Genomic DNA, 27,296 nt, shown 5'->3' with positions numbered 1-27,296 from the left:
AGAATCATGAGGGAATCTACAGGAAAACATCAGAAGTCCAGACAAAGAGTCCATAACAAACACCAAAACGTGTCCATCAGGGCAGTCCATGACAGATTTTGCATTCTGACTGATGTATCTCCCCATCTCTTGCTGAGACATACAGTGTATTGAATTCTTGTCCCATAAAGTAATCATACTATATCACTATGCAAGATCTAAAACTCCCACTTTACATGGTAATACAGCTCTTGGATACAGTTTCAGTTTCTGGGCTGTGCTGACCTCTTAAAACAACATTCGCTGTGAGGTTGAAAATACATTCTCTGACATTCTTGTTCAGGGTTGCCTGAGCCAATCCTCATCCAAAACAGTGCTAACACATTCACAACTGTGGAGAAATTTTCAGAGTTGTCAATAAGCCTACCTCGGCTGGCCGTCTTTGCACTGTGACAAGAACTTGTGGAAACACAAGGAAAATATCCAAAGTCAGACCTCCTGCCAGCCAGCCATTGCTAACCACCTACTACAGCCTGTATCTCCCTGGAAATCTAGAAACTGACCCACATTTTTCAGGGTGCCATACTTGGTGGTGGTCACAGTCTTGACAGCTAAAGTGATGCGTTGAAGCCAACTGTTGCTTAAATCAATTTGGCCCCTGGTGTCAGAGGGGGGAAAGCCCCTGTGTAATCCCCGTTGGCTGGTTCACACAGACACAGATCCAGCGGTGAAGATCAGTTTCACCACTGCCTGTGCCGAGGTTTTGACATTTTTTAATGCTTTCTTAATGCATCCAGGTCCATAGGGGCGTTTCAAGTATTCAACACCTAATGCTGCCTCTCACAGATGTCAAATTACCAGGGTTTGAACTGCAGAGCTGCTAACGGACAGCTCGGACAACTGACCGTGTGAGTGAGGTGCACTCCTGATGATTCATTGCTTCGATTTGTGGCTAATGCAGACCGATACCTCACAGCCAGTCTTGCAACATGTTTCACAATGATGTGTTGTTTACGTTTGACATCATCTGTGCTCAAGATGAGGTTAATTGAATTAGTAGGGAATGTACAGAATTTGACACCCTGCACACACATGTGAGGCGTTCTCTGTCCTTAACGGGTGGCCTTATACGCACTGACCTAAGAGAACAAGCATTCAGAACAAAGGAAGAAACAGCCTGTGATCGTCCACATGCAGAGGCCTGCTGCAAGTGTCCGCGCGCAGAAAATCTTCCACTTGTCATCGCAAACACATTGAAGAGCCAGCTCTCTGGATAAAAGTGAGCAGTAATTCTTCCTCCAGAGACAAGAGACGAGAACAGAGACGCCCAGACTTCCGGCGTATAGCGGTGATTTCACCCATCACAGCGGCCGTGCCAAGCATATCAACGAGTGGAATCCAGTTTCTGTATCCTGCCGTCCTCTGGGACAAGGATCATGTGGCAGATCCCAGCAAGCTGAATGATAAAGTCAAATATGAAAGTAGATTTACAGCCAGATGTTGGCAGCGAACGCTTTATTTCACTTGTAAAACAGAGAGGAGAGCAGAGTGAGCATGAAAAAGGCCCGAATAATTCCAGGACATTCTTTCTTGGGGAAACGTCTGAGTTGTCTTATGAAGGAGCGGATACCGATGTGTCTGCAGGGTGTGGGGCGCAGACACTCAGAAACAACAAAAGATCTTTTTTCTTCTGATAACATGTGTTGGGAAGTAACTAAGTGCATTAACTCACACTGCAGTCATCAAACTCTTGACCCTGTTTATAGACGTTCCGCTCTGTTCCTTTTGAAACACCAGAGTTGACCGGCGCTCCTGCCATCTGCGTCCCAACTACAAAACTCCTTCAAAGTCGCTTAGATCTAAATATACTGGACCTAAATCAACCGTTCATTTGTCAGCGAGCCATATGTTTATGTTTGTCATCTGCACAGGCAAGATATCACACACGATAGTCACTAGAAGCACAACAGCAAAAATATATACAGCTATTGTGCCAACTATGCAAGTTGTTGCATAGAGGTTACATAAAGCTTGAGATGTTTCACTCTCTGAAAAAAAAAGCTGTAAAGGAGTGGTGATGTGTTGCAGACTGCTGTAAAACATTAGACTGCAACGGAGAGAAGCAATGTGGACACAGATAAATACTTTCTACTGTAATGTAAAGTGATGACAGGCAATCATTGTGTGGATATGGGTGATTTTCTGTGTGTGCGTGTGTGTGTGTGTGTGTGTGTGTGTGTGTGTGTGTGTGTGTGTGTGTGTGTGTGTGTGTGTGTGTGTGTGTGTGTGTGTGTGTGTGTGTGTGTGTGTGTGTGTGTGTGTGTGTGTATGTGTGTCACTAATTTGAGGAGAATTGTATGTGGCTCTGGTTGTGCTGAACATGCTGCACAATCAGCACATGAAACTAGATACTGATCAGGGTGGATGCCAGATCGGTGATGCATGGAGTCATACTACTGCACATTATGCACAGTGTCCACAGACAGTAAGTGTTGTAATATGACAGTGCCCGTCGACTTCTTTGCACTGTTTTCTCAGTTAATCTGTTTCAGTGTTTTAGTTTCACTGAAGCATTTGTTTAAAAGTCCTCTGTTTTATTTAGGGCAAATTAGCACTTTCATGGCCAACATCACGCCCCAACAACAAGGCTGCGGTCATAAAGAAGAGAAAATAATCTCCTCTCATAACCACTTCAACGCCAATGGACAATGTCCATAAAATCAAGTACATATGTAACAAGGATTAGATGAGCACAGCACATTGGAGATAATCTGCAGTGCACATTCATCTGCTTTTTTCAAAATTATCTTTATTTATGACACTTTGACGGCATATAATCATGATGCATGAAGGAAATACTGAAGTAGAGGTCAAAGGTCGTTACACTGGTGGTGTCTCAAGAAGGTCCTGGGTTGGATTCCTGGTTCTGGGGCCTTTCTATGTGGAGTTTGCATGTTCTTCATGTGCCTGTGTTGGTTCTCTCCAGGTTCTCCAGCTTCCTCCCACTGTCCAAAGATGCACATTAGGTTGATTGGTTTTTCATTGTGTTAATGTGAGTGTGTGACCTGTCCAGATTGCACCTCACCCTCACCCTCACATTACTCCAACTACATCACTTTTCAGCATCACCTATAAACATTTCCATCGAGTTATATGTGAGTATTTGCTGTGTGTTGTTGGATTTGGTTTTTGTTTTATTATTTGTTTTTATTTGGAGCTCATGTGTTTTCAAATTAACACCATACAATAAAGGTTTTTTAAAAAAAAAGGGGGGGTGGGGGGGGGATTTCCTATTTATACAGTCAAGAGATATGAAAAATGATAAAAACTAACATAACTGGAGTCGAATGAATGAACTGAAGATGACCAGAAAAGACTGTGTCTGCTTGGAGCAGTCGGAGCCAAACAAAAATGTGCAACAAAGATGTTTTCGTCACACAATGGACATAGAGACATGGATATTCCTCAGAATTGTTACATGGCCTGCACTGGATTAAATGAGTTGTTACGCACATCTGGAGTTTGGTCTGCTCTTTGTTTTGTAATGTTCTGTCGAACCACTTTTATCACGGGGTGTTGAAACCCATGCTTGATTGCTCCACCTTGTGCTTCTTGACTTAAAACACACACATACTCATGGGTTTTTTCCAAAGAACTTCAGTCTGGATTGGTTTTCAGGAACAAGAGTTTATTGGTTGCCAAGGATGTGTTTTGGAGCATTTTAATTTTTCCTAACAGTTTCTTAATAACACAACACTTGAGGCAACAGTAAAAAAAAAAAAAAAAAAAAAAAAAAAAAACGAACCAGGCCAGATGATCTGAGTAAACAGCCCTGTTTCACTGGAAATGTCCTCAAAGCAGTCCTTTGATCAGCTGACCACCATGTTACAGTAAAGTGGCTGTAACTAGATTTCCTGTTAGTGTGAAAAGATCATTTATGTGACTGCTAGTGTGACAACATGACATTCAGATTCATCATCAGTCCCTTCATGTTTTGCCACAGCTGTAAAACACTAGTTGCATTTATTTTCATTGGTAACATGACATCACATGAAAATATTTCCAGTAGCTACTAGTTTCAGTTACAGAGCATGACAAAATAGATATTATACTAAAATAACGGCAATTGGATGAGCATCTAGTACCGTAACGTTGGACTTCACATTTGACCTTTAGTTATCAAATTCCAAATCAGTCCAAGAGAACTTTTTTTTTTCTTTTTTGAACCAAATTTGCAGAAATTCATTTTAGGTGTTGATCTTTGGCCTTTTTGGCAAAGTCTAATCAGATCATCAGTGAGTCTGAGTGGATGTTTGAGCCAAATTTAAAGAAGTTCCATGAAGGCTTCACTGGGATATTGTGTCCATGACAATGGGATGGGCGGACTGACAACCTGAAAGAAATATTCTGTCCCCTTTATGTGCCGATGGAGCAGCAAAAGACTTCAGACACAACCTGTTTAATTACATAAGAGCTGTTCATGTCCAAACCACCGACAGGAAGTGATCAACACTCTGTGATGTTGCAGTCCACCATTACAGATAAAACCGTAAAGCTGCAAGGTCATAAAAGCAAAATACAACGAGCTAAAAGGGAAATCTGCCATTGAACCATTCTGAGTCGTAATATAATAATCATAATATAAACTATAAAGTATAACATAATAATCAAAATATGATTGTTTCCATAACAGGGCAGCTTCATCTGCTGGGAGAGATTATGACTTCATGGTATAGCTGAACAACGATTAAACCATATCAGTCTGTTCTCTGTAATGAATGAATGTGCGTGCGTGCGTGTGTGTGTGTGTGTACCACAGCAGCAGTGGTTCAGTGGGACATGAGCAGTTTGTTTTGGATTCCAGCTCAGTTTCGGACACAAACATACATTCCTCCGCTGTGGCAATTGCTCGCTCTCTCTGGTTTGGCTCGTTGTCAGGAATCACGACCCCGACTCTCCCTGCAGAACCGACCTCACAATGAGAAATAAATCAAAAGTGGGGCCGCACTTGGACTATATAGGCCTGCTCTATGCAAAAGGTTATTTTCTCAGAGCTCATACGTCATGTGCAAAAGCATTGCATTCTTTTTGAAAGGCACCACATGGACTCGGTTTTTATGTTCAGTTTTTTTTTGTGTGTGTGTGTGCCAGACCACATCTGGGGTTTGGTAACACGCATGATGTATATTGTTGACACTGTATAGAAACCCTGGCTCTATCATGCTCCTCCCAGGAGAAATGTCCGCACTGATTCACCCTGTCCTTGGTGAGAGCAGGTAACACGATAACGTCCGACACTCCCACAGCAGAGCTCTGAGCAGCAACAGCCACAACTCACTCAACCTGCATTTAAGATGCTTATTATGAAACCGAACATTAACCTATAATCAAGTTACATTAAAACATCTACAAACAATTACACCTCTGTTCTACATGTTGTTTTAGTTGTGTTCTTATCTGAAATATTTCCATCAATTCTCAAACGAGAGAAAATCTGTGAAACAGCTTTTCTCTAAACTTAACAAAAATATAAGTCTTTTTTTATTTCAACACTGATTCAACACATAGCTCCGTCTCAATAATAAACACCACAGTGGCACACCTACATCTGTCACCATGGTTACTATAGGTTTAGGAAACATGGAGATTTGGGTTGGTTGGGAGTGGTGACTGCTTTGTTGTGACACCACAGACTTGCAGAGGTCCCCACAGCTGGTTTTAAGGTTAAGTTCTGGTTAAGGTATATTAGAAAGATTAGCTACGTGTGGTCATTTTTGTGTGGTCCATATTTTTCTCATTTGCCCGGTTTCTTCTGCTCTGTTTGTGAGGGCGGCAACATTTTATGGCTTCTATAGAGAGAGTTCAGACCCTTGGGCTTTTTTTTTTTTTACATTCTGGCAATAATGTGTTGCGAAACGTGTTATTCATAACACCTTCAGAATAATGTTGCCCTATTTTCTTTCTTTTTTTGTTATTATTATCATTTTTGTTGCTTGGCCCAAAATCTTCCATGCCCACAGCAGATCATGTGTCTTTCATCTGCCTTGTGCTCTCTCGTCACAAACACTACTTCAGGCTAACAACACACTTCGCAGCGCTTCATTACCTAAAATCTGCAGCAGCTGAAGGGGTTAAACAACAGAGCGTTTCTCCCAGCTGAAGTCACACCAGCTCACGAGAGGTGTAATAAAACACCTCATCAACAATGTGGAGATCCAAGAGGGATGGGTGGGAGTCTTGACCCAGTGAGGCTTCATTACCCCCACCCCCTCCCACAGAGAACAACTTGTCTAACATGCCGAGTCGGAGAAAACCACAATGATATCATGGTTCAGACCAGGAAACCCCCCAAAATACGTTGAGAGGGACATAATGTGAAGATCCGTAAGACAAGGGGAACAGTGTGGTGAAGTATTTCCACATTCACACTCATCAGCTCAAACTGGGGCACTTTGCACAAGGGAGGCCTCTGAGAAGGAGGGCAAGTTGGTCAGAAATGCCCATGAATTAGATAATAAAGGATTCACTTACTTCAGTGATCTAATCCGTTCCACTATTTCCGTTATATATACAAGAAAGTGCGAACAAGATTTCAAAACATGTCTAGTCGAATATTAAATGTGATTTGAAACAGCTAAAGAAAACAGACGAGAGTTGCCTCAGTGGGAATGTGAAGATTACAGCTGACATTTTTTAGTTTTGGAAAGGTCATTTCATCACAGATCTGTTTGGTAGAGGATTGGGTTGCCAAGCATCTCTGTGTCAGTGGGAAGTTTGGTGACCTTTCTAAAGTCGTAGACAATCACTGGAGGAGAAGTGACATTTATGATCCTCCCAGGGATTACCTCCAACTGTCCGACCAATACACTCCAGATCCCAAAAAAACAAAATGTGGGACACAGACTATTTTTGTGTGGGACAATGTGAGACTACCATTACCAATGATAGGTTGTCTAAAATATCCAAGTTTTAAAAAATAAACACAGAGACTGCAACTCCGACTTGTAATTACACAACTGGTGCTTTCATCCTCCAAATACAGGACTGCGTTACAAAGCAGGACATTTCCTCACAGACATTTCTGAGAGTGCCATCGTGGGGCGCTGCCAGGGTGTGATCTCTCTGTCGACATGGGAATCGAACTCATGATCAGGCAGACACATGATAATTTCTCTGTCTCTGAACACTGTCTGCCTGTCTGTGCACATTTGTGTGAGTGTGTGTGGAGAGTCACAGGAGTCCCTAATCAACACAGGTCAGTGGGTAATGCACATTGACTTTGGATTGGGAGGCTGGGGGTTTGAATCCCAGTCATGGCTAGTACTATATTTGCCTGGGTCATCAAGGTGTGCAGAAGAAGAGCTTGTTTTCTTATAATGACTAGATAAGAAAACTATTTGCTGTAATCAATAGCAGAACATTTCAGTCACATGACTGACCTTCTTCTGTATATATGGTGTGTTGTTTTGTACTGTAAGTAACAGCAGTATCCCAGCATCACCTATACTACACCAGTGGAAAATCAATAGGGACATCTGTGGACTAAGAGCATTGCAGCTTATGGCCTTCCTGCCCCCTCTCATCAGATTGTTTCGTTATAAATATCTCACTAAAGACAGAGTCCCTTCGCTACATTGGACCATAAACCATGCTGTCGCACTCAAATGGCCCATTTCTATGAGGATTCACCACATTGTCCTTATTCAAACCATCAGTTCCAGACCCCAGTGCTCTGTGTCCAAGCCCCCAACCCCACCCACCCATGTTTGCTGATGACCATCCTGGTTTTTTCCAGTGCTTAATGGATTGGGAGTTTAATGATCCTGAGGAGCGGTCCTGGATTCCCCGATTCTTGATTCTGGACCATGATAAAGGATGGTAAAGGATTTCCATCACACCCACCCATCCTCAAAAGCTGCTGATGGGGGTGGGTTGCCTGGAGACTCCCATGAAGGTGGGGGAAACTGTAGGGAGTGGCATTAGTTAAGCCGTTTCCACATGTTCTCCCATCCTGTCCCCTCTGCTTTTATGTGATGTCACCTTGTCAATCTTGTGTGTGTGTGTGTGTGCGTGAGAGAGAGTTAGGTGTGGCTTCCTGAGCTTTCTTGCTCCAGGATCACTTCAGCCCACTTTCCAAAATGTCAACCAATTATTTTATTGTGCAGCATGTTTTAGAGTCTCTCCTGGCCTAACTGATGAATTACTGTACAGCTTAACTATCTAATCTTTCTACAGGCTGCACCAGTTGACCCTAACAGTCAGGAGTGTAATAATGTAATAAATGAGACTTGCACAGAAGGAAAAAAAAAAAAAGTCAAATGACATAGTTTTAAGATACACAGCTCCCTCCTGAAAACCCCCTGAATTATCTCTTTACACTGACTGATAGGATCCTCTGATTAACACTTACATCCATCAAGAAGACATAAGTGTTACCAGGTACCGTGTGTTTCAACAACACAAAAACATGTCAGCAGCTGACTCCCCCTCACTTTGACAAAGGGTGGATGTCCCGTCATTTAGCCTCCGTCTCTGCCAGGAACATTTATCCCAGAACACAAATGGAAACGAGGAGAGATGGAGACATTTTTCCCCTTTTCCTCACCAAGTATCCACCCATACAACAGTCGGGGTGTAAACACTTGACACTGTTTGGTCTATTTTTGTCTTTCAGCTGATCTCACTGTGTTCCTCTGTAATTACTCTGCACTTTTATGGATATTTTACCGACTTTATACCTCAGAGAAAATCCAAACTGACTCCTGACAGTAACGCACCCCGGGGAAAGTTAAAGTAACCAGGTGTGGATTCCTTTCCTCCGTGAGAACTTTACATTTTTCTCACACAAACCTCCCTGTTGATTTCCAGCTCTATATTAATAGTACATGGACCATCTGTATTAACTCTTCTGGAGGAAATCAATACAGATTTCATGGTCAACATGAAAGAATGTGGAGAAATATTTGCTTCAACCGAAATATTTTAAATAACCTGATGAGTAATGTGCAGTCATGCTATTGGTATTGCACTGATTCCCCTAAAGGTTTGTGAAGTTATATGTATCACTACCATCAGACTGATATTAGTGTGTTTGTTGATCTTGGCTTTTCATTAATTATTTCTTGATTAATGATCGAATATGCAAAACAATGACAACGCCTCATCAGGATCAGTTGTAATTTGTGTTTAGCTAAGAGCCTCACACAGCTGCTTGGAGGGTTGTAGACTCCAAGTCCTAATTGAAATGAAAATATAACTATGCATTTGTCATATTTTGCACCTAAAGGTCTGATGACCTAAGCCACTGACTAAAACCTGTAGGCCTATTGCTTCATACATGAGGATTATAGGGGATTTCTAGGATCTGCACGAGAGCACCTGGAAGGAAGCACAGCTGTGAATGAGTGGGAGAGAGGAGCGAGCGTTAACAGGATAATATAATGAGTGAGGGATATTTATAGTTGAAGAAATTGCATTTAAAGCAGAAGTAAGCGGAATGTTTGTGTTAATATAAGTCTTAAATAGTTATATCTTCCGACAGCAATCACTTATATAGAGTGTTTGGTCTGAAACAGGGTCTGTCAGTCACTCTGCTCTGCTGTAAGCCGAGGAGAAAACTTTCCTTGTATCCTACAACCTTTATCCAATGAGGAGAGAGAACGGCATAAAGGGGCGGTCCTCTCTGTGTGTGCAGCCAAGGGATGCGTGTGAATGTGTTGACGTAGGGACGAGGGCGGGGACTGCTAACTCCATCGGCTGACAAGAAGTTAGCCAAAACGACCGGATCGCTTACTTCTGCTTTAATGCAGGGTTGATGTGGGTCAGGGGGGGCTGGAGGGGCGAGGGAGAGAGGAATGAGGGAAAAGTATTTGGCCATTATTACCGTGACCTGATTTTCCCTAGGGGATATTTACAGTTTTTGCTTTTATTACAGAAATAAGCAGAAGATTGATGGTTTCTAAACAAGTGTGTGATGCCATTTCATCCCTTTTGTGATCGGGTCGTCTCAAACTGAGCATTTATCACAGCTGTTTCAGCACCTCCAGTCACTTGCCGTGGTTTAAAACACTGCAGAGCTTTGTGTTTGTGGCAGCAGTGGTGAAAGGTCATGTGAAACATTGTCCCTACAGGCCAGTGGAAAACACACACACATGCTTTCTATTATGATCTTGTAGATGAGGCTGATTCTCTAATGTGCCAAACATAAACATCCACATTGAATCGGTTCCAATCTTCTCTGTCCTCTGCTTTTAAATGTAAAATAAGATTAAAGGTTAAAGACTTCCAAACGGCACCATGAGGCTGCAGTTTTCAGTATTTAAGTGGACACACTTAGATTGTAACTCTTTTTAAGCCTTGTCAGTCATGAAGCTGCAAAGTTATCAGTAATATCATCAGTCAAAGGTAACTTCTTTATCGAAGGTAGAAACACAATTTTCTTTATTTTACATTGTTTGATTAAATGATAATGATTTGTGTGATTCTCTTATCTGAACATTAAACTAGTACATTTACAGGATTCACAAGTCAAATTCAAGTAAAAGAGTGAAGAGCAGATTCTCTGCTGTGTGCATGGGATGCATCTTCTCGGGTGACTGCACTGACCAAGTTTCATCACAGATAGTAAAATAAATTCAGTCCATATTTGGGCCACATGCTTATTTTCTCCTGGCCCAGTACACACATGGGTCCACAGCCTCGCCTCAACCTCGCCCATTATACACCATGAGTATCAGATGTTACTTCCACATCTAGAATAATTCTGGCACACACACACACACACACACACACACACACACACACACACACACACACACACACACACACACACACACACACACACACACACACACACACACACACACACACACACACACACACACACACACACAGCCAGCCGATACTGGAGGATACTAGCCAGAAACTGCCAAGATATGGAAGTATATATGGGCCAGACCAGAGGGGCCAAGGACTTGGATCCAAAGTTTCATTTTGCTATCTAGAATTTGAAATAACGTAATAAACTTTTTAGCCATGTAAGCAGCGTATATTGTTCTTTTGATGCCTTTGGACCAGATTGAAATATCTCAACAATTCACATTCAGACTCCCCAGAGGGTGATTCCTCATAACCTTCATGGCAACACCTCTAAGGCTCCTTTGACCGCAGATGTACATGACTGTATGACATTTATACGATTAATGAATAGTAAGCACAGAAGTGGTTTGAATAACTGAATTTAAAATGGAACATGATTTAGTTGGTTGTCTCTGGATGAACGTGGGAGGTCATAAATGAAGTCAGTGTATGGATACCAGAGGCTGGACTCAGCTTCTGTTCACCTGGACACCATCAAACAGCTGCTGCAGCTGCTGGTGTGAGCGGGGTCTGAATGAAAACAGACAACAGCCCCCGAGAGTCACAAACCCCTCTCTGCTGGACCCAGTCCAAGTAAAGGTGAAGGTGAGAGACAGTGCAGAGGGGGTTTAAATAACCCAACCTATTTGGGTGAGGATGGGCGCAGCTTGAGTCAGTCGTCTGCCTGAACTAGCTTCACAGGCTTTGTATCATATTTGATGTTTCTGTATTATCACATCCTGAACAACACATGTTAACAATTTTATGTGACGTTAAAAATCGATGTGCTTATATACTGTATATTTTTCTATTTTAATTTCCAAACTTGTCTCAGATCTTTGAAGTCCATCTTTATAACATCAACATACAGTACTGATCCATATTTATTAACATAGGCCTGCAAAAACATAAACACACATTTGTACAGGCTGGATATGTGTCAATATATGGAATTGTTCCCATTTCTAAAAGATTACATGAATAATTCTTTATACTGTATGTGCTTTGGTTTGGTTGTCATAAATAGGGCAGTGGCTGCAAGTAATCAGATAAACCACAAAGAACCAGACTTTTCTCAGGGAGCAACACAAGAGCCTTGAATATTTACAATACAAAATAGCACAAAACATTTGTTAACAGTGAGAAGGATTTCAAGAAGCAATTCATTTTCACACAAACATTTTTAGGACTGCAGCTAATTATCTCCAGTCACGATTATTTTTATTTTTCATGATGGAGTAATCATTTATATGTTGTTACATTAACTGACTCATGTAATTAAAATCAAACAAGGCACTCAGTCCAACCTGCGTTAAAGTCTGGGGCCCTTTTAAGGTGCAGAGCACATTTTCCCACAGTTTCCCACTTTCCTCTAACCTCGAAAATAAAGGCAAGACATCATAAAAACAGTGTGTGTTCGTAAGGAAAGGCAATAATATAACAATAAATCATTTTTAAATTCTACAAAGTACTTTAACATGAAGTCAGATATGATCATCAATAAAACTACAACATAACATCCTTTTCTGGGGAAGAGAACAGCCTTTAACTCTGATCGAGGGTCTTCATAAACTATTTTCATGCATTCAGTAAAAATTAAGTGACACCAAAAAAGCTGCCAAACTATATTATTGGAAGTTCAGCTTTTAATCAAATGCCTCTTTTGCATCTAAACTGAGCAATATCATAAGCTGAGGCTTGTTTTTAGTGCCTGTTGTGGTATTTACTGTTCTCCTGATGTTATTCACACGTTGTCTCCCTGGAATAAAACCTGTTTGATCTGGGTTGACTCTGCCAACTTCATGTCAGTATGATTGTAAGAATTGTAAAAAGTCATTACAAAGAAGGTTGACAGGTCTGTATGCCTCATATAAGATTGAATCCTCGCCCTCCTCATGTAATACTGAAATGATTACTTCTGGACACACTTCTTAGGGATTTCCTGAGGATAGAGACATAGTTAAAAACTTTTTTATAAGACCGGCTTTTATAAAAAATCCTCCTGGGAGCCAATCACCACCAGGGGATTTATGATTTCTATTAGTTTTTATTGTATCAAATATTATACATAATTTAATATCTGAGCTGTAGATTTGGGGGATTATGTTTTTTTGGCCTTGTAGACAATCACCTTAATCATATCACCAGGATGATCATGATGCAACCAGTGTTGTCTCAGCTTGGGGATGGAGAGTCCAGATTTATAATACAAAGGCATTCAACTTGAAAGACATGGGCCTTTATGAGGAATGGCTGGTTTAATGAAGACATAGAGCAACACTAAACTAAAACTAAACTAAAACTAACATTATGGAAAATGTACAAAATAAAATCAGGTTCAAGCCCTGTTATAACCCTTCTAGTCTAGGTAAGATGACACATGGAGAAAAATTGCTTACGTAATCCTTCTTTTATTACCCATGAAACCTCACACTTATGACTAGTCGTTTACAGCATTTGGTTTGGAGCATGTTCTCTGTCTGCAACAACCTGCACCGCAGCTCTGTTGGCAGAGGACCCACAGGCATTATACCTCCTATTCCAGCACCGTTCCCACCAAATGAATGATAGCAGGCAGCCAAAACACCAGAGGTCAAATCCACCACTTACTCTGGGTGTGAATGTCACGGCCACTCAACGGTGATTGAGGCTGAACCTGTAGGATCTTCGACATGCTTAAAGTCCCTTGTTAAATTATCACCCTCAGTGTCATAGTGTCACACAAACAAAGGCTTGTCACTATGGCAGTGGGCACTTCCCCCCCTCCATCTTATCTTCCACAAACAAACCCAGAGAGTGAGCTCACGGTCCCTTAGCAACAGTAAAGAGTCCTGCTGGTAAAAATCGGCTCTTGGGTGTGGGTCCATGTTCAGAGGAAAATTACAAAATGGGATTTCACTCAGCTCGGCTCCACATGGTTCCTCAGGGAGAACTGTTGAAAGATCTGAACGTCTGAATGAGAGAGCAGGTAAGAGCATTCGCAGAGCTTTTATCACCGTGGCAGATTTACTGAAAGGTGGTGTAATGAATTGTAACCTTAACCCCTAACCACACACATGCTTTCTGTTAAAACACTGCTGATAACCCCACTCATCCGCAGTCTCTCTGAAACTCAAAAGGGGCCAAATCAGTTCCAGAGAAGACATGCCTTCTGTTTTTCTTTAAGATCTGTCAGGCTGTTAAAACAGGATTGTAAGTGGCGGCCGTGTGAACTGCTGAGCAGCATTGTCTCAGCATGGAGAGGAATGTTTATCATGTCCTCATGGACTATACACAGAGAGTTATCCCGAAATCAGTCAGCCAATCAGTCAATCTGTTGGTTCATTACTGTACTGACAGTGTAACCACCTTGGTTGAGTGGGATGTACCAGACCAGTCAGTCACTCAGTCACTACTCAGGCGCTTCATGACAATCAAGTGATCCTACTTTTTGAATGAGGAGATGAATGTCTGTGTTTTCAATTGATTCTTTGCAATCTGTATTTTATTGTGTTTTGTATTGTGAGTGTTGGGACTACAGATGGAAATTAGCCCTAGAGGCTAAATCTGGTACAACCATCTTTTCATTGTTTTACAATTGACTAATGGTATTTTACACTGTCCTGTTGCAATAAACTAAACTAAATCACTGCTACAAAGTTGACTGTATCTATGGACTTTAAGTTTCGATATAATAAGTTTCGGGATTTTGTGCATGTGAAGTTTCTCTAAGTCCACAATACAATTGCACAATGCCTACCTATCAGCTGGCTTGACCCTGCTCTCCCCTTCAAAAAAACAAAGGTAGTTGGAGGGGGTTAGTTTTGATCTGTTGCCATGTCAACAAGATGTTGTTTCAATGCAAACACTAAAATCACTTTGTGCGCAAATAACTGACGGTGCTGGTATTTATGATACGGTCATTTGTCCACAACAGAGTTAGCGGCTACATTTTGTCAGTAAGGTCAGCTTTAAGGTTTCCTTCTTTGAAATACTCCACCTCAGTGTTTTAGTTCATTTCCAACATTATTCACAGGAGCAGATATAAAAGTATTTATCGGTGGGACTGAAAGATTAAAACCACTGTTATGATAATTGCTTACTGGTAGCCTTAAAGGGATAGTTCAACATTTTGGCAAATTGGCCTTTTGCCATAATCCCCATTGGTATGGATTAGGTTCATTAGGTTACTTTTAATTATCGATGCATGTTATTTTGAGATCGGCGGGGCAGAGACGTGAGCTGCTCAGCAAACACAATGGAGGTGAACGGTACAGGTCCCTCATCAAACTCATCAAATACACAACCCAAAAACTCCAGTTTGCTCTCGTGGACAAGTTGTGACCTGCACATTCGCCACGCAATGAAATAAAATAATCATGTAACATTACGTGACAGAGTTGATTTCGAGGCAAATGCGTAGCCGGAACTACATTCCAGACACGGCTGCTGGGTGGAGTGATTTCAAAAGCACAAGTAGTCCCAAGTATTTGCTTCATGTAACGTAATGCTACATAAATATACATGATTATTTCATAGCGTGGTGAATATGCAGGTCACAACATGTCCACGAGAGCATCCTGGAGTTTTTGGGTTGTGTATTTGATGAGTTTTAAGGGACAGGGGACCTGTACCGTTCACCTCCATTGTGTTTGCTGAGCAGCTCACGTCTCTGCCCCGCGGATCTCAAAACAACATGCACTGATAAAAGTAATGAACCTACCCCTATGACTATAGGGATTATGGCAATAGGCCAATTTGCCAAAGTGTTGAACTATCCCTTTTAACCTGTTAAAAACCCAAGAACCTTTACACAATCTTGATTACATTCCATTACATAAAATATTAAAATCACTCTCACTCCGATTCACATTATACTACTGACGTTCAACTGAAGGGCTGCATTACAGGCAGTCTGAGACAAATGAATATTTTTTCAAAACTATGAATCATACAAAGTGGTTGTAGTAAAAAAATAAAGAGCTGGCAAGGAGCAGAATAGGTTTCCTTTCAGTCTTAGTTGTTGATTTAAACACCACAGAGACCGTTATATGACGAGTGTTGAAACTGTTGGCGCTTGTGAGCAGTGAAAAATAAACTTTATTGATTTCACACAGGAAATTGATGTGAAAACAGATTATTGCCTAGAATTTCCTCCTCTAAAAACACTCTTTTATGTTAATTTATTTATCCTCAGTCATTTTTTTATTAACTTCTCATCCGATGATCTTATTTACTTATTTTTCTCCTATATCATATGCAACTGTTGACATAAGTGACAAGCTACAGGATACAATGAATCAAACTTATCTGCCAAAAACAACACTTTGAAATTTCCACCAATGAGCAAAGGTTTATTGACTTGACTCAGAGGCAGAGTATGCACCGGCTTTAAAAACTGTTACATGATTGATTACTGCAGCTCACGTGTCTTAATGTGATTATACTACATTAAATTACAACTTCAAGAAATTCTTTAGAACCAAAACCAACTCACGGGAGGCTTAATATTTGAAATCTGAATCATGTACAGTTGACCTCAGTCCACAAAATTATTTTCACTGCCCTCAGAGTTATACACCCTGTCTGATGATACTGTAGGCTATATGAAAACAACAACTTTCTTGATACCTAAGATGAAATTTGTGACTATAAAAAAATGTTTTGGTCCATTATATGGCTTTATTGGATACTGGGAAGACATTAAATGTCTTAAAGGCTCAATGGTGTAAACTTGGGACAGTCTGGTTTATGGACCAAAACATCAACCATGAATAATGAGTGACAACCATCGACTGTAAATAAAGGTGGAGGTATCGCCTCTGTGAAATCACCCAGGTTTCTGGAAAGCTCCACCATCCACCATCACCCTCTTGGCACTGCCTGACTCCGCCCTTATCTCCCAGTTAATCAAAAAAATAGACAAAGATTTGGACCATGTGTGGAGCTGAGACTTTGTGGCAAGCATACACTCAAACATCTGTCACTCAAACAGGCCACAACCTCAGTCATCATAATTGTAAGACTTGACAAAAATTCAAATACAAACTCTTAGGCGGCTAATCCAAAACTTGGGAGAGATAAGAATTTGAGTTGTTAAGGTCTTAAAGCCCTCACAAAATGTAAAGAAATGCATTTTTGGAAGAACGTTGTTGATCAAGCTTTACACTCTCTGAGTATCTTCTTTAATCCTCTGTCAGTGATGTGTAAAATCTCTTCCGTTTATAGATTTACCAAGAAGAGCTTCCTGTACACAGAGGGAGGAATAGTCAGTCCAACCATGTGGCTGACACATTACATGAACATATTGAATTCAGTGTAAACCCTGGTTTCACTTAGTGGATGCAAACAATAGAGCCAGTTTTTTTTTTCTAAGGAATGCTTTAGCGCTATAACTATAAAGCCCATGTAGATTGTGCCAAGATACTTTGAAGTCTTTCTCTTTGTGTAATACATTCATTCCATATTCCTCCCTCCAAATCCAAGGACACAGGGAACACCCAATTATAAAATGCAATGATCTGAGGCTTTATAATCCACATTAATACTTTAAAAAATTTGAGAATTTATTGGCCTTTTAGCTCAACAATACAAAAGAACACATCAAGCGTACAGGCTGTCATGACTCTGGACCATTTGTCTTTGCAGTTGATCATGTCGGATGATGAATGACAGGGAGGGGCGTCGAGACGAGTGCGGAGCAGATGGCATGATGTATGTCCGAAGGAGGAGCCTTCAGTCCAGACCCGCTCATCAGGCCACGGCCTTCACTCTGCTTCCACCCAGACCACTGTCCCATGGAGACGCACGACGTTCCTCCTCAGGACCCCTGTCTCTGGGCCTGCAAGGTGACTGCAAGCTGATCCACACTTGTTACTCTGTCTCTTGCTACTGTGCAGATCCAGTGTGTGTGTCAGTTTGGGTCCTAACGCCCCAAGACACTCACCTCTATATGAAAGATTTTTCTGACCCCTTTCTTCCACCTTTGTGAAATATGTGCGTGGCTGAGCCCAAGGCCACACTGCCCCCTGCTCTCTGAGGGAGACAGCGACTTTGCTTTAATGTAGGCCTACATGGTACCTTAAAGCAGAAGTAAGTGATATATTTGTGTTAATATAAGTCTTAAATAGTTATATCTTCCGACAGCAATCACACTGTAAATTCTAACAAGTTGAGTTTACTTAAAAAAATTTAGGAAACCGATTACCTTGGGAAAAGTAAGTAAACAAACTTAATTGTGTGAAGTAGTGTGAAATTATTGTATCTAAGTAAGCTTTACTTTCTTTTAAGTTGTGAGCACTTAATTTATCTGAGTATAATTAAATCCACACAAGTGGGCATTACTTGAAATTTGTAATATATTACACTTAAGATATCTAAGTGTAATCCACTTCAATTAAGTTGACAGAAATCAGTTAAGATAAGTCACCTGTACTTAAAGCAGATATCAGTGGAATGTTTTTGTTAATATAAGTCCTAAATAGTCCTATTTTCCGTCAGCAATCACTTACATGAAGTATTTCAGCCTAAACACGAGTCTCTCCGTCACTCTGCTCTGCTGTAACCCGAGGAGAAAATTTTCCTTGTGGGATACAAGTGTTATCCAATGAGGAGAGAGAACGGCATGAAGGGCTGTGTGTGCAGCCAAGGGATGCGCGTGAATGTGGTGACGTAGCACGAGGACCAATTGATGCCTGACAAGGGCGGGGGCTGCTAACTCATGGTGCGTTCAAAGAAACTCGTACTTTGTGTTTTTCCTTCCTGTGAAGTCATACCAGTTCGATCTGGTACGAGTTCACGGGTCGGAAGTTACGAGTGGCCGTTATAGGGAACTTTCACAGACAACAGGATGGTAAAAACACGAGCTACGGGTTACCTGGAACGCTACCAAGTCGTAGTTGTGACTTGAAGCTGTAACTTACGGTTTCAAAAGCCTGCCTTGAACGCAGCATTAGCCGAAACGGCCGTGAAGCTGATATCTGCTTTAATATACTTTGCAAAATTAAGTGAGCGCTACTTCATTTTAAATAAATTCACTTAACATACCTTAGTTACGCTAACTTAAATAAGAACACACAAAATGTCATTATGAAAACCATAGTTTATTTTCTATTTCAGTAAACAACAATAACAACAATCAACAAGCTGTTCTTCTGAAACTTGTCTAGAAAGAGGCCTTCAAATGTCAAGTTTGGCTGAACAACTGGGGTGGGAAGTTTGACATTGTACTGTATAAATAAATAAAAACAAATAAATTAGTGCCATTTCCCTGCTATATTGACAATACATTTTCTTTTACATATAAGTATAAATTAATAATTTTTGTGAGAGGGATTATTATCACTGTGTGTATCAAACATATTTTCTTATTTCTGGAGAACACAATATGGAGAGCTGTAGCTCCACAAAAAAAAATAATTCTGTCACAGTTTCATCATCAAAACATTTTTTTTTTAAAGATGCAAGTAAAATATAATATTCAATTCAGTAAAAATAAATGCATAAAACATTCAATAATGTTTTGTTTAACTGTTCAGCCCCATTATACTTGCACTCATTCACACACCACACTGTAGACAACCAGTATAGCTATCTCTAGCCACAACATCTAGCCCACAAGAGCATGTTTTAAAGTTTGCAGTTTTGGACTGAGTTTTTGTTGTCCGAGGTTCAACATTATCTTCTGGATGAAGTCAAATGTGCTTCATACCTTTAATCCAGATGGAGTGCATATACAGTATTATGCCGCAGACAGAACACAAAGTGCTTGAGAGGTTATGGGAATCTCATCCATGACAATGTTTCCTTCAAGGATGATTGCAATGCTGTTAATCACTGGAGGCGTGTCCTCAGTCATGACCCCAACAGGCACCTGGGTGAAGTCATCTCATTGTCTGAATCCTGCAATCAAAATAAAAGAACACAAATAAATTTAGGTAGGATGTTATTACCCACAGTTAGGTGTGTTCATTCTTGTAATCAAAGTGTCCACAAGAATCATACCACATAGAAGAAACTAGCACTCTTGAATATTGTCTGACAGAGCTCTTTTTAAAGACTATGAGCAGGAAGAAATGGCCGCATTTCAGCACAAAGTCCGAACAAAAAGCATAAAAATTTGAACAAAAAAAAAAATCCTGCACATTTTGAAATCAGCCACGGTGCCTGAGAACTTTAAGACATGTGTTTGGACTGTGGCTGTTAGAAGTCCAGGTGCAGATATGCATGTGCTCGAGTAACAACATTGAATTTTAAGAAATACTTGCACTGTAGTAGTAGAGGTAGCAGGAACACTACAACACTTACTTGTGTATTGGGAGGAGTGATTGGCCGACAACTCCTTTTCTGGATTTGAAGAGGTCAGTGAGACGAGAAGTATGGTGGTCCAGAGCTTCGTAGAGGTCTTTTTTGAGGTTTTCACTGGCAACTCTGTAGAACTCGGCAAACACCTTAAAGCAGATATCAGTGGAATGTTTTTGTTAATATAAGTCCTAAATAGTCCTATTTTCCGTCAGCAATCACTTACATGAAGTATTTCAGCCTAAACACGAGTCTCTCCGTCACTCTGCTCTGCTGTAACCCGAGGAGAAAATTTTCCTTGTGGGATACAAGTGTTATCCAATGAGGAGAGAGAACGGCATGAAGGGCTGTGTGTGCAGCCAAGGGATGCGCGTGAATGTGGTGACGTAGCACGAGGACCAATTGATGCCTGACAAGGGCGGGGGCTGCTAACTCATGGTGCGTTCAAAGAAACTCGTACTTTGTGTTTTTCCTTCCTGTGAAGTCATACCAGTTCGATCTGGTACGAGTTCACGGGTCGGAAGTTACGAGTGGCCGTTATAGGGAACTTTCACAGACAACAGGATGGTAAAAACATGAGCTACGGGTTACCTGGAACGCTACCAAGTCGTAGTTGTGACTTGAAGCTGTAACTTACGGTTTCAAAAGCCTGCCTTGAACGCAGCATTAGCCGAAACGGCCGTGAAGCTGATATCTGCTTTAAGAAACAAAAAAACATATCCAAAGGATTGTTTACTCCACCATGGTAGTCATTTAACGCCAATAGTCTATTTGACTGTCACATGATAACACAGTCAACACAGTGTTGGTGACCGAGCGTACCTCTTTTCAAAGTGCCACCAACTTCACTGCCAGAGACACCACCTAAGGAGAAAAAAATATTAAATAAGTACAATTTTAACAGTCATGTGTTGTGTCTTATCCAAGAAAGATTAATTGATGAACTGATTAATATTGTTTCAATAATGTTTTTTCAAACTAGTGCCATAAAACAGACAGCATTTTTTTTTTCATTTCTAAATGAAAGCAGTACAGTACCCACCTTGTCTCTTTTCTTCTGCGTTGATTTGTTGGCTTTACCAGGGTCTTGTAGCTACCACCTGCATGAAATAAAACAAACAGGGTAAAGTCACTAGTCAGCGCCAGGTATGAGCATTGATCAAAATACTGTAATTATTCATATCATCATGATCATCCTTTGATAGCTGAATAACAGCTGAAACCAAACTTTCTCTCCTATTTAGCTGGTTATGTTACTATGGAATATCTGATTAGCATTGGATTTGCACCCAGAGCAAACAGGAAGGCAGCAACACGAGTGTGGCTCTCATGATATCATGATATTTTATAAAAGTATCCAGCCTCGGCTTCCGTGCTCGCGGCGGCACGTCGAGGCTCCCGTTGCCCCGGCAACAGCCATGATCTGCCCACTGCGGAGCCGGGAGCCGCCCCCTCCACGGCCGTTAAGATAACTGATTCATTTAAAAACAGCTACATTAGCTGCTAATTTAGCTGCTAACAGACAGCAGGGCTAGTGCAGAAACAGGGGGGACATGTTACACTAGATGGGGGCTCGCACCACGCCGTTTAGACCGAGTCACAACACTTTTTTTCGGACACGCTCTTGAACTTTCTAACGTCTGCTCTGTGAACAGGCGCGCAGACACACACATGCTAACATGCCACCGGTCTCGGAAGAGAAAGTCGGGGCTGTTGGCTGGTTTATTCGAACAATTCTCATTCCAAAAATTAAATTATATTGACAAGATTATAAACAAAAGCTTTACACTTACCGAAGTAAACGTTAGATCCATCCTTCCATGAAAGCACCGGCTGTACTGTGCATGGCCTCTACCGGCTTGCGTGGGCATGCGCACTGGAGCACACAGCTCTGTTTACTTGACTCTCATACCACAAACTGTGCTACGAACTCAGAAAAACCAAGTACGTAAAACTTAATAAACAAGTATGCAGGTAAAAAGTACAGAAAACTCGGTGTAATAAAGTAAACTTAAAGAACCAGTATGAATTGAGTTAAATGCACTACTTTATCTTTAGTCAGGTCATTGTTTGCATTTACAGTGCACTTACATAGAGTGTTTGGTCTGAATCACGGGTCTGTCAGTCACTCTGCTCTGCTCTGAGCCGAGGAGAAAACATTTCTCGTATCCTACAGTTTTTATCCAATGAGGAGAGAGAACGGCATGCAGGGCTGTGTGTGCAGCCAAGGGACACTGTGAATGTGGTGACGTAGGGACGAGGACTGTTATGGTGCGTTCAAGGCAACTCGTAACTCGTGTTTTTCCGACCTGTGAAGTCGTACCAGTTCGATCTGGTACGAGTTCACGGGTCGGAAGTTACGAGTGGCCGTTATAGTGACTTTCACCGGTAAAACAGGTCGGAAAAACACGAGTGGGTTGCCTGGTACGCTACAAAATCGTAAGTTGTGGCTTGAAGCTGTAATTTACGTTTTCAAAAGCCTGCCTGGAACGCAGCATTAGCCAATACGACCGGATTGCTTACTTCTGCTTTAACACGGTTACAATTAAATCTTTGCTGCTACTAAACTGCTGTTTTGTAAAATCATCACTAATACCTGAAGCATAATATCTGTGTATGTAGATCACCTGAGACATAAAATACAGTGCTGAATTTGTTGATAACACCTAAGCCTCTTTTATAGTACAAATGAAATAAGTGCACAATTCTTGTCATTACTGTCACAGTGCAAGGCTTTTGCTGTCCCCTCCGGCAGAGGCCCACCAGTGGCGGGCCGATGCCCCAGAGCAGAGGAGGAGGAGGAGGAGATGGGGGACCATTACTGTTGAGCAGTCTCAGGGGAAGAGTGGAGAGAAGAACAGAACCAGCATCAAGAGCCAGAACAGCGATCAGCTCTGTGATGAACCCAGAGGGTGGAGGTCTCACTGTGGGTCAGGCCAGTGAAACAGCAGGTGAATGAAGCTGCACCACCACAACCCTTACTACACATATGTGGCTTTGTTGCTTTATCAAATTCATAAAAATAATCAATCAAGAATCAAGTTTTCATTTTCCATAAAAGTAGATGTTTAAACACTCATGTTGTTGTGGAGTAACTGACTGCAACTTAGTACTTGTGCAATGTGTGAAATCTTCTCGCACACGATTGTGATGCTGGGACTGAGAGTGATAACGATAATCATCACCTATTCCATGGTTTTAGTTACACCCCTGTTTATCCTGAGTCAGTGGCTAAAATGTGTTTTGTGAGGTCACCATGACTGTGACCTTTGACCATGAAAGTCTAATCAGTTCATCCTTGAGTCCAAGTGAATGTTTGTGCCAAATTTCGACAAGTTCCGCAAAGACATAACTGAGATTATACTGTGTCCACAAGAATGGGACGGATGTCAGACGGACAACCCAAAAACAACATGCCTCTGGCTCTGGCTGTCGCTGCTGCAGACACATGCAGTAGGTGTGGCAGACAGGCAGTAAATCAGTGTGTTAATCAGTGTGAGAGTGAAAAGATTAATGATACAATGTTCAGTTAGGTGTAAAAGGGAAAAACTAAGTTGTTTTTGCTTTTTACCAAAGTTATCAACTGCTGACCCTATTAAGTTCATCTCAAGTGAAACCCATAGGCTGTAAATAAAGATGGATGTGGCATGTGAGCTGCTCCGCCTTCATCATCTTGGCAGTGTCCGACTTCACTTAATTCCCAGCTAATTCAAAAATGTGCAGAGATAGCTACGATGTGTATGGAGCCAAGACGTTGATGCATACACCTGTCACTCAAAGAAGCCACACCCTATGCATAACTTAATTACGCAGAAGCCTTAATAAAATGGTGACTTATAAACAGTCATGAAAGAGGAAATTAGCTATGGAGATTAAACTGTTTTGTACTCAGCTATAAACCTGTTTATTTCTGTTGGACATTTTAACATGGTCTTTAATGGAGACTGACTCACTGTTTGGAGCCAAACCCTAGTGGTGATTAGAGGAAGTGCAGGTTTCAGTCCTTCTGTGTTGTCTTCTCTTTTTGCATCAGTCCCAGAGGTTGATGTTTGGTGAAACCATGGATCATTGAAAGGAAAGCATGCTTACTGATGAACCTGTTCAGAATCAGCTCATATTACAACAAACAAGCAGTTCAGTGATGATGCATGTCACAGTCACAATCAATCAAACCAGACTTGTTTGATATTAAAAAAAAATCATAATAATAAAAATAATAATAATTTCTGTCTGGCACAAATACACAATCTGCTGTTTATTCACTGCAAACCACTTGAAGCGCCTTTACACACACACACACACGCACACACTTCCATCTGCCTGTAAATCACATCCAGACAACATGCATATATGAATTTTTGTTGCAGCCTTGGGCAGGAACAGATGTGCTGATTCGTGGTGACTCAAACAAATCATTTAATTTCATTGCCAATTGACTTGAAAGTTTCTCCCTTTTTATTCCCTCTGTGTTGTTTGGATTGAGGGCAGTGTGTGTTTTCCCTGCAGTTTCAGTAATTGCCTTATGTGGAAATCCTCTGGTGATAAGTAAACTCAGTGGTCAAGGTCTGGCTCTGGTGTTTGAAATGACATCTGTAACCGAAGTTGCGTCTTTGACTGTGACTCATCCCCTCCTAGAAACTCCCACAACCCCCTGCAACATTGAGAGATGGGCTCCTCGTGGACAGCCCAGCGCCGCAAAGGTTTCACAACTCCATCTGTATCTGCCTTCATCATCATTGTGCGAGGACGAGGATGAGGAGTCTGAGACGGAGGAGATGAGGTACGGGCTCTTTGTGGCGATGGTGTGTTCAGGGCGTGGTCGCCGCTGTGAGTCATTGGAGAACAGACATCTGCATCACGCTCATGAACTGCTCCTCAGATAATTTCTTTCACGTCACATCTGTGGTTTTCAAAAAAAAAAGAAAAAAATGGAGCAGAGCTGCAAAACAGCTCTCAGGAGTGATGTCAGTTTGGAGGGTGGGGAGACGTAAAAATATTTTCTCAAGCAATTAGAACAACTGCATAGAGGCATGCCCACTTTCTACATGAGATCTGTTATGTTCATGGATACAGTCCATGCAACAACAACAGAGAAAAGAGCAGAGGATGAAGTTACTCACAGGATGTTCTGCGAAACATCAGTGTAGAGGTGGATGAGGACACAGGCATGATGTAGAGGAGGGTGAAGCCTGTAAAACTGGAGGAGTTTGTAGCTTAATGTTTAGCTATGACATACACTTTAAATGTACATGTTAGACATTGGTATGATGAACGCATAACAGAGAACAAGACGGGTACGACTCTGTCTTATGAGGACGCAGGATTAAATGTCCTGAGAGGATAAGTCTCATTACATGGTTCAATAGATGCACAGAAGAATTTATTAATAATTTAATGTTTTAAAATATATAGTGTGCAAATGAACAGTTTGTCCGGATAAAGGAAAGATGAGAGGGATTTGTTCTATATCCACAAAAGCAAAAAAAACTGTACAGTAGTCAAGACTCAGAAATCAAACCTCTCGATAGTTATATTGAATTATTGAAGGGAAACCACAAGAACCACTAACAACAAGAAACATGGTTCTGTCCTGACAGTGAGCCAGCGCTGATGTGTTCAGGGATCTGACTCCAGCTCTACTCTGTCTTTCTTGTTCCAGAGGGCCCAGCAGAGTTTCAGCCGAGAAGGCCAGCGAGGCCCAACCGAGCACCTCGGGCTCTCCGGTGAGCACAGCACCTGGCACACCGCTGTCCCCTTCTGATGACATCACACCGCAGGACTCTGAGCACAGCTGAGATGAGTGAAAGAAGGACCGAGGCCAACAGAGCTCAGATCAGAGCAGTGATGAGAAAAATGCAGAAACTTAAAGAAATAATGAGACGTCTGTTAACAAGTGAACGACTTTTTGTGGAGCAGGTGTTTGTTTCAAAGTGAAACTGGAAAGGAGGACAGACACCTGCAGGAACAACAAGGGGCCACGCAGGAGAGGAGCCAAAGTATTAGACCATAAATCAGTTTAAAAGCTGCAGAATGTGACAGACAGTGTGTGTTAATAGACCTGCAGAGAACAAAACACTGCAAAAAATCCCAAAGGGTGAGGAACAATTTTCCAATATGTGAACATAAATCAGCGGCAGCCACAGACGATGCAGGGGTCACGTCCTCACAGTCTGGGGAAATAAGACTAAACAACAAATGATCAGGGGTCAAAATAATATCAAGGGCCCCTGATACATTCAGTTAAACCTGATCAGCAGGGAACAATGGTATGTTCAGAAGAAAAGCTTCAGCTGATTAAAAATCTCTTTATTAAAGAGGAGGGGAATATGAGTTTGTTTATTTTTCAAACATCTAAGTCCTAACTCTGTTAATGTTCATGATGGTGTGATGATAATTTGGGAAAACTTTAATGGACAGCAGTCGCCTGTCTTCACATCTGTCCCTAAACTGGTCTTGGTCAGTTTCAAATACATGTTTTTTTTGTTTTCTATGCAATATATAGAAATATCTATATAAGGAGTTTTTGTTTGGTTAATTTAAGTTTATTAAAACAGCATATATATATATTGTAATTACATATGCTTATATACATGTTCTTGCTTTTACATGACATATATATGTGTTGTAAGCACATTAGCACAAATACATAAACATACATATTTGTCAATGTATGAAATTGTTCCAATTTGTAATAGGTTTCATATATTTCCACATAAAAATAAACTCTATTACATATGCATGTGGAAAGAATAAAAGGTTAAAAGAACAGAAATCTAGTGCCATTAGAACAGGAGACACATTATCTTAAAAAAAATAAATAAATAAAAGGCCTCCTGCTCATATAAAACACTCCAGAGAGTTTGCTGACCTGATTTAAAGAGGAAAACAAAAATCATGGAAATCTGGGATTATTAAAAACAAAGGAAAAATGAAGTGAGAGAGTTGCTCTGTCCGTGGGGATGACGGCTGCAGGGCTCATTCACTTTATATGTTGGGAGATCATCTTCACAGCTGCTGAGGCCTGAGGCTGAAACCAGGCCAGCAGGAGCAGGAAATGCACCATCAGCACAGAGCCCCCCCTCAAGTGAAATTAAAAAGAAAACCACATAGTTCATAAGCATATACATTTTTTTTATGCTTGCTCTTTTAATAAACATACATAAATATAAAATATATAAATA

At 41.1% G+C, this 27,296-nt stretch overlaps 1 protein-coding gene across 1 annotated transcript; it reads left to right on the top strand.

The window, feature by feature from the left end:
- Nucleotides 1-13,676: 13,676 nt before the first annotated feature.
- Nucleotides 13,677-26,194, top strand: LOC310991253 (uncharacterized protein). The gene is made up of 5 exons (XM_083978889.1): nucleotides 13,677-13,804; nucleotides 17,464-17,663; nucleotides 22,842-23,066; nucleotides 24,751-24,895; nucleotides 25,775-26,194. The coding sequence occupies exons 2-5, from the start codon at nucleotides 17,477-17,479 to the stop codon at nucleotides 25,908-25,910; spliced, it is 693 nt and encodes a 230-aa protein (XP_083835015.1). The 5' UTR covers nucleotides 13,677-13,804; nucleotides 17,464-17,476; the 3' UTR covers nucleotides 25,911-26,194.
- Nucleotides 26,195-27,296: the final 1,102 nt, after the last annotated feature.

Source organism: Trachurus trachurus (assembly GCF_905171665.1).
Source record: "Trachurus trachurus genome assembly, chromosome: 9".
NCBI lineage: Eukaryota > Metazoa > Chordata > Actinopteri > Carangiformes > Carangidae > Trachurus > Trachurus trachurus.
This window is presented reverse-complemented; position numbering and strand designations above follow the sequence as displayed.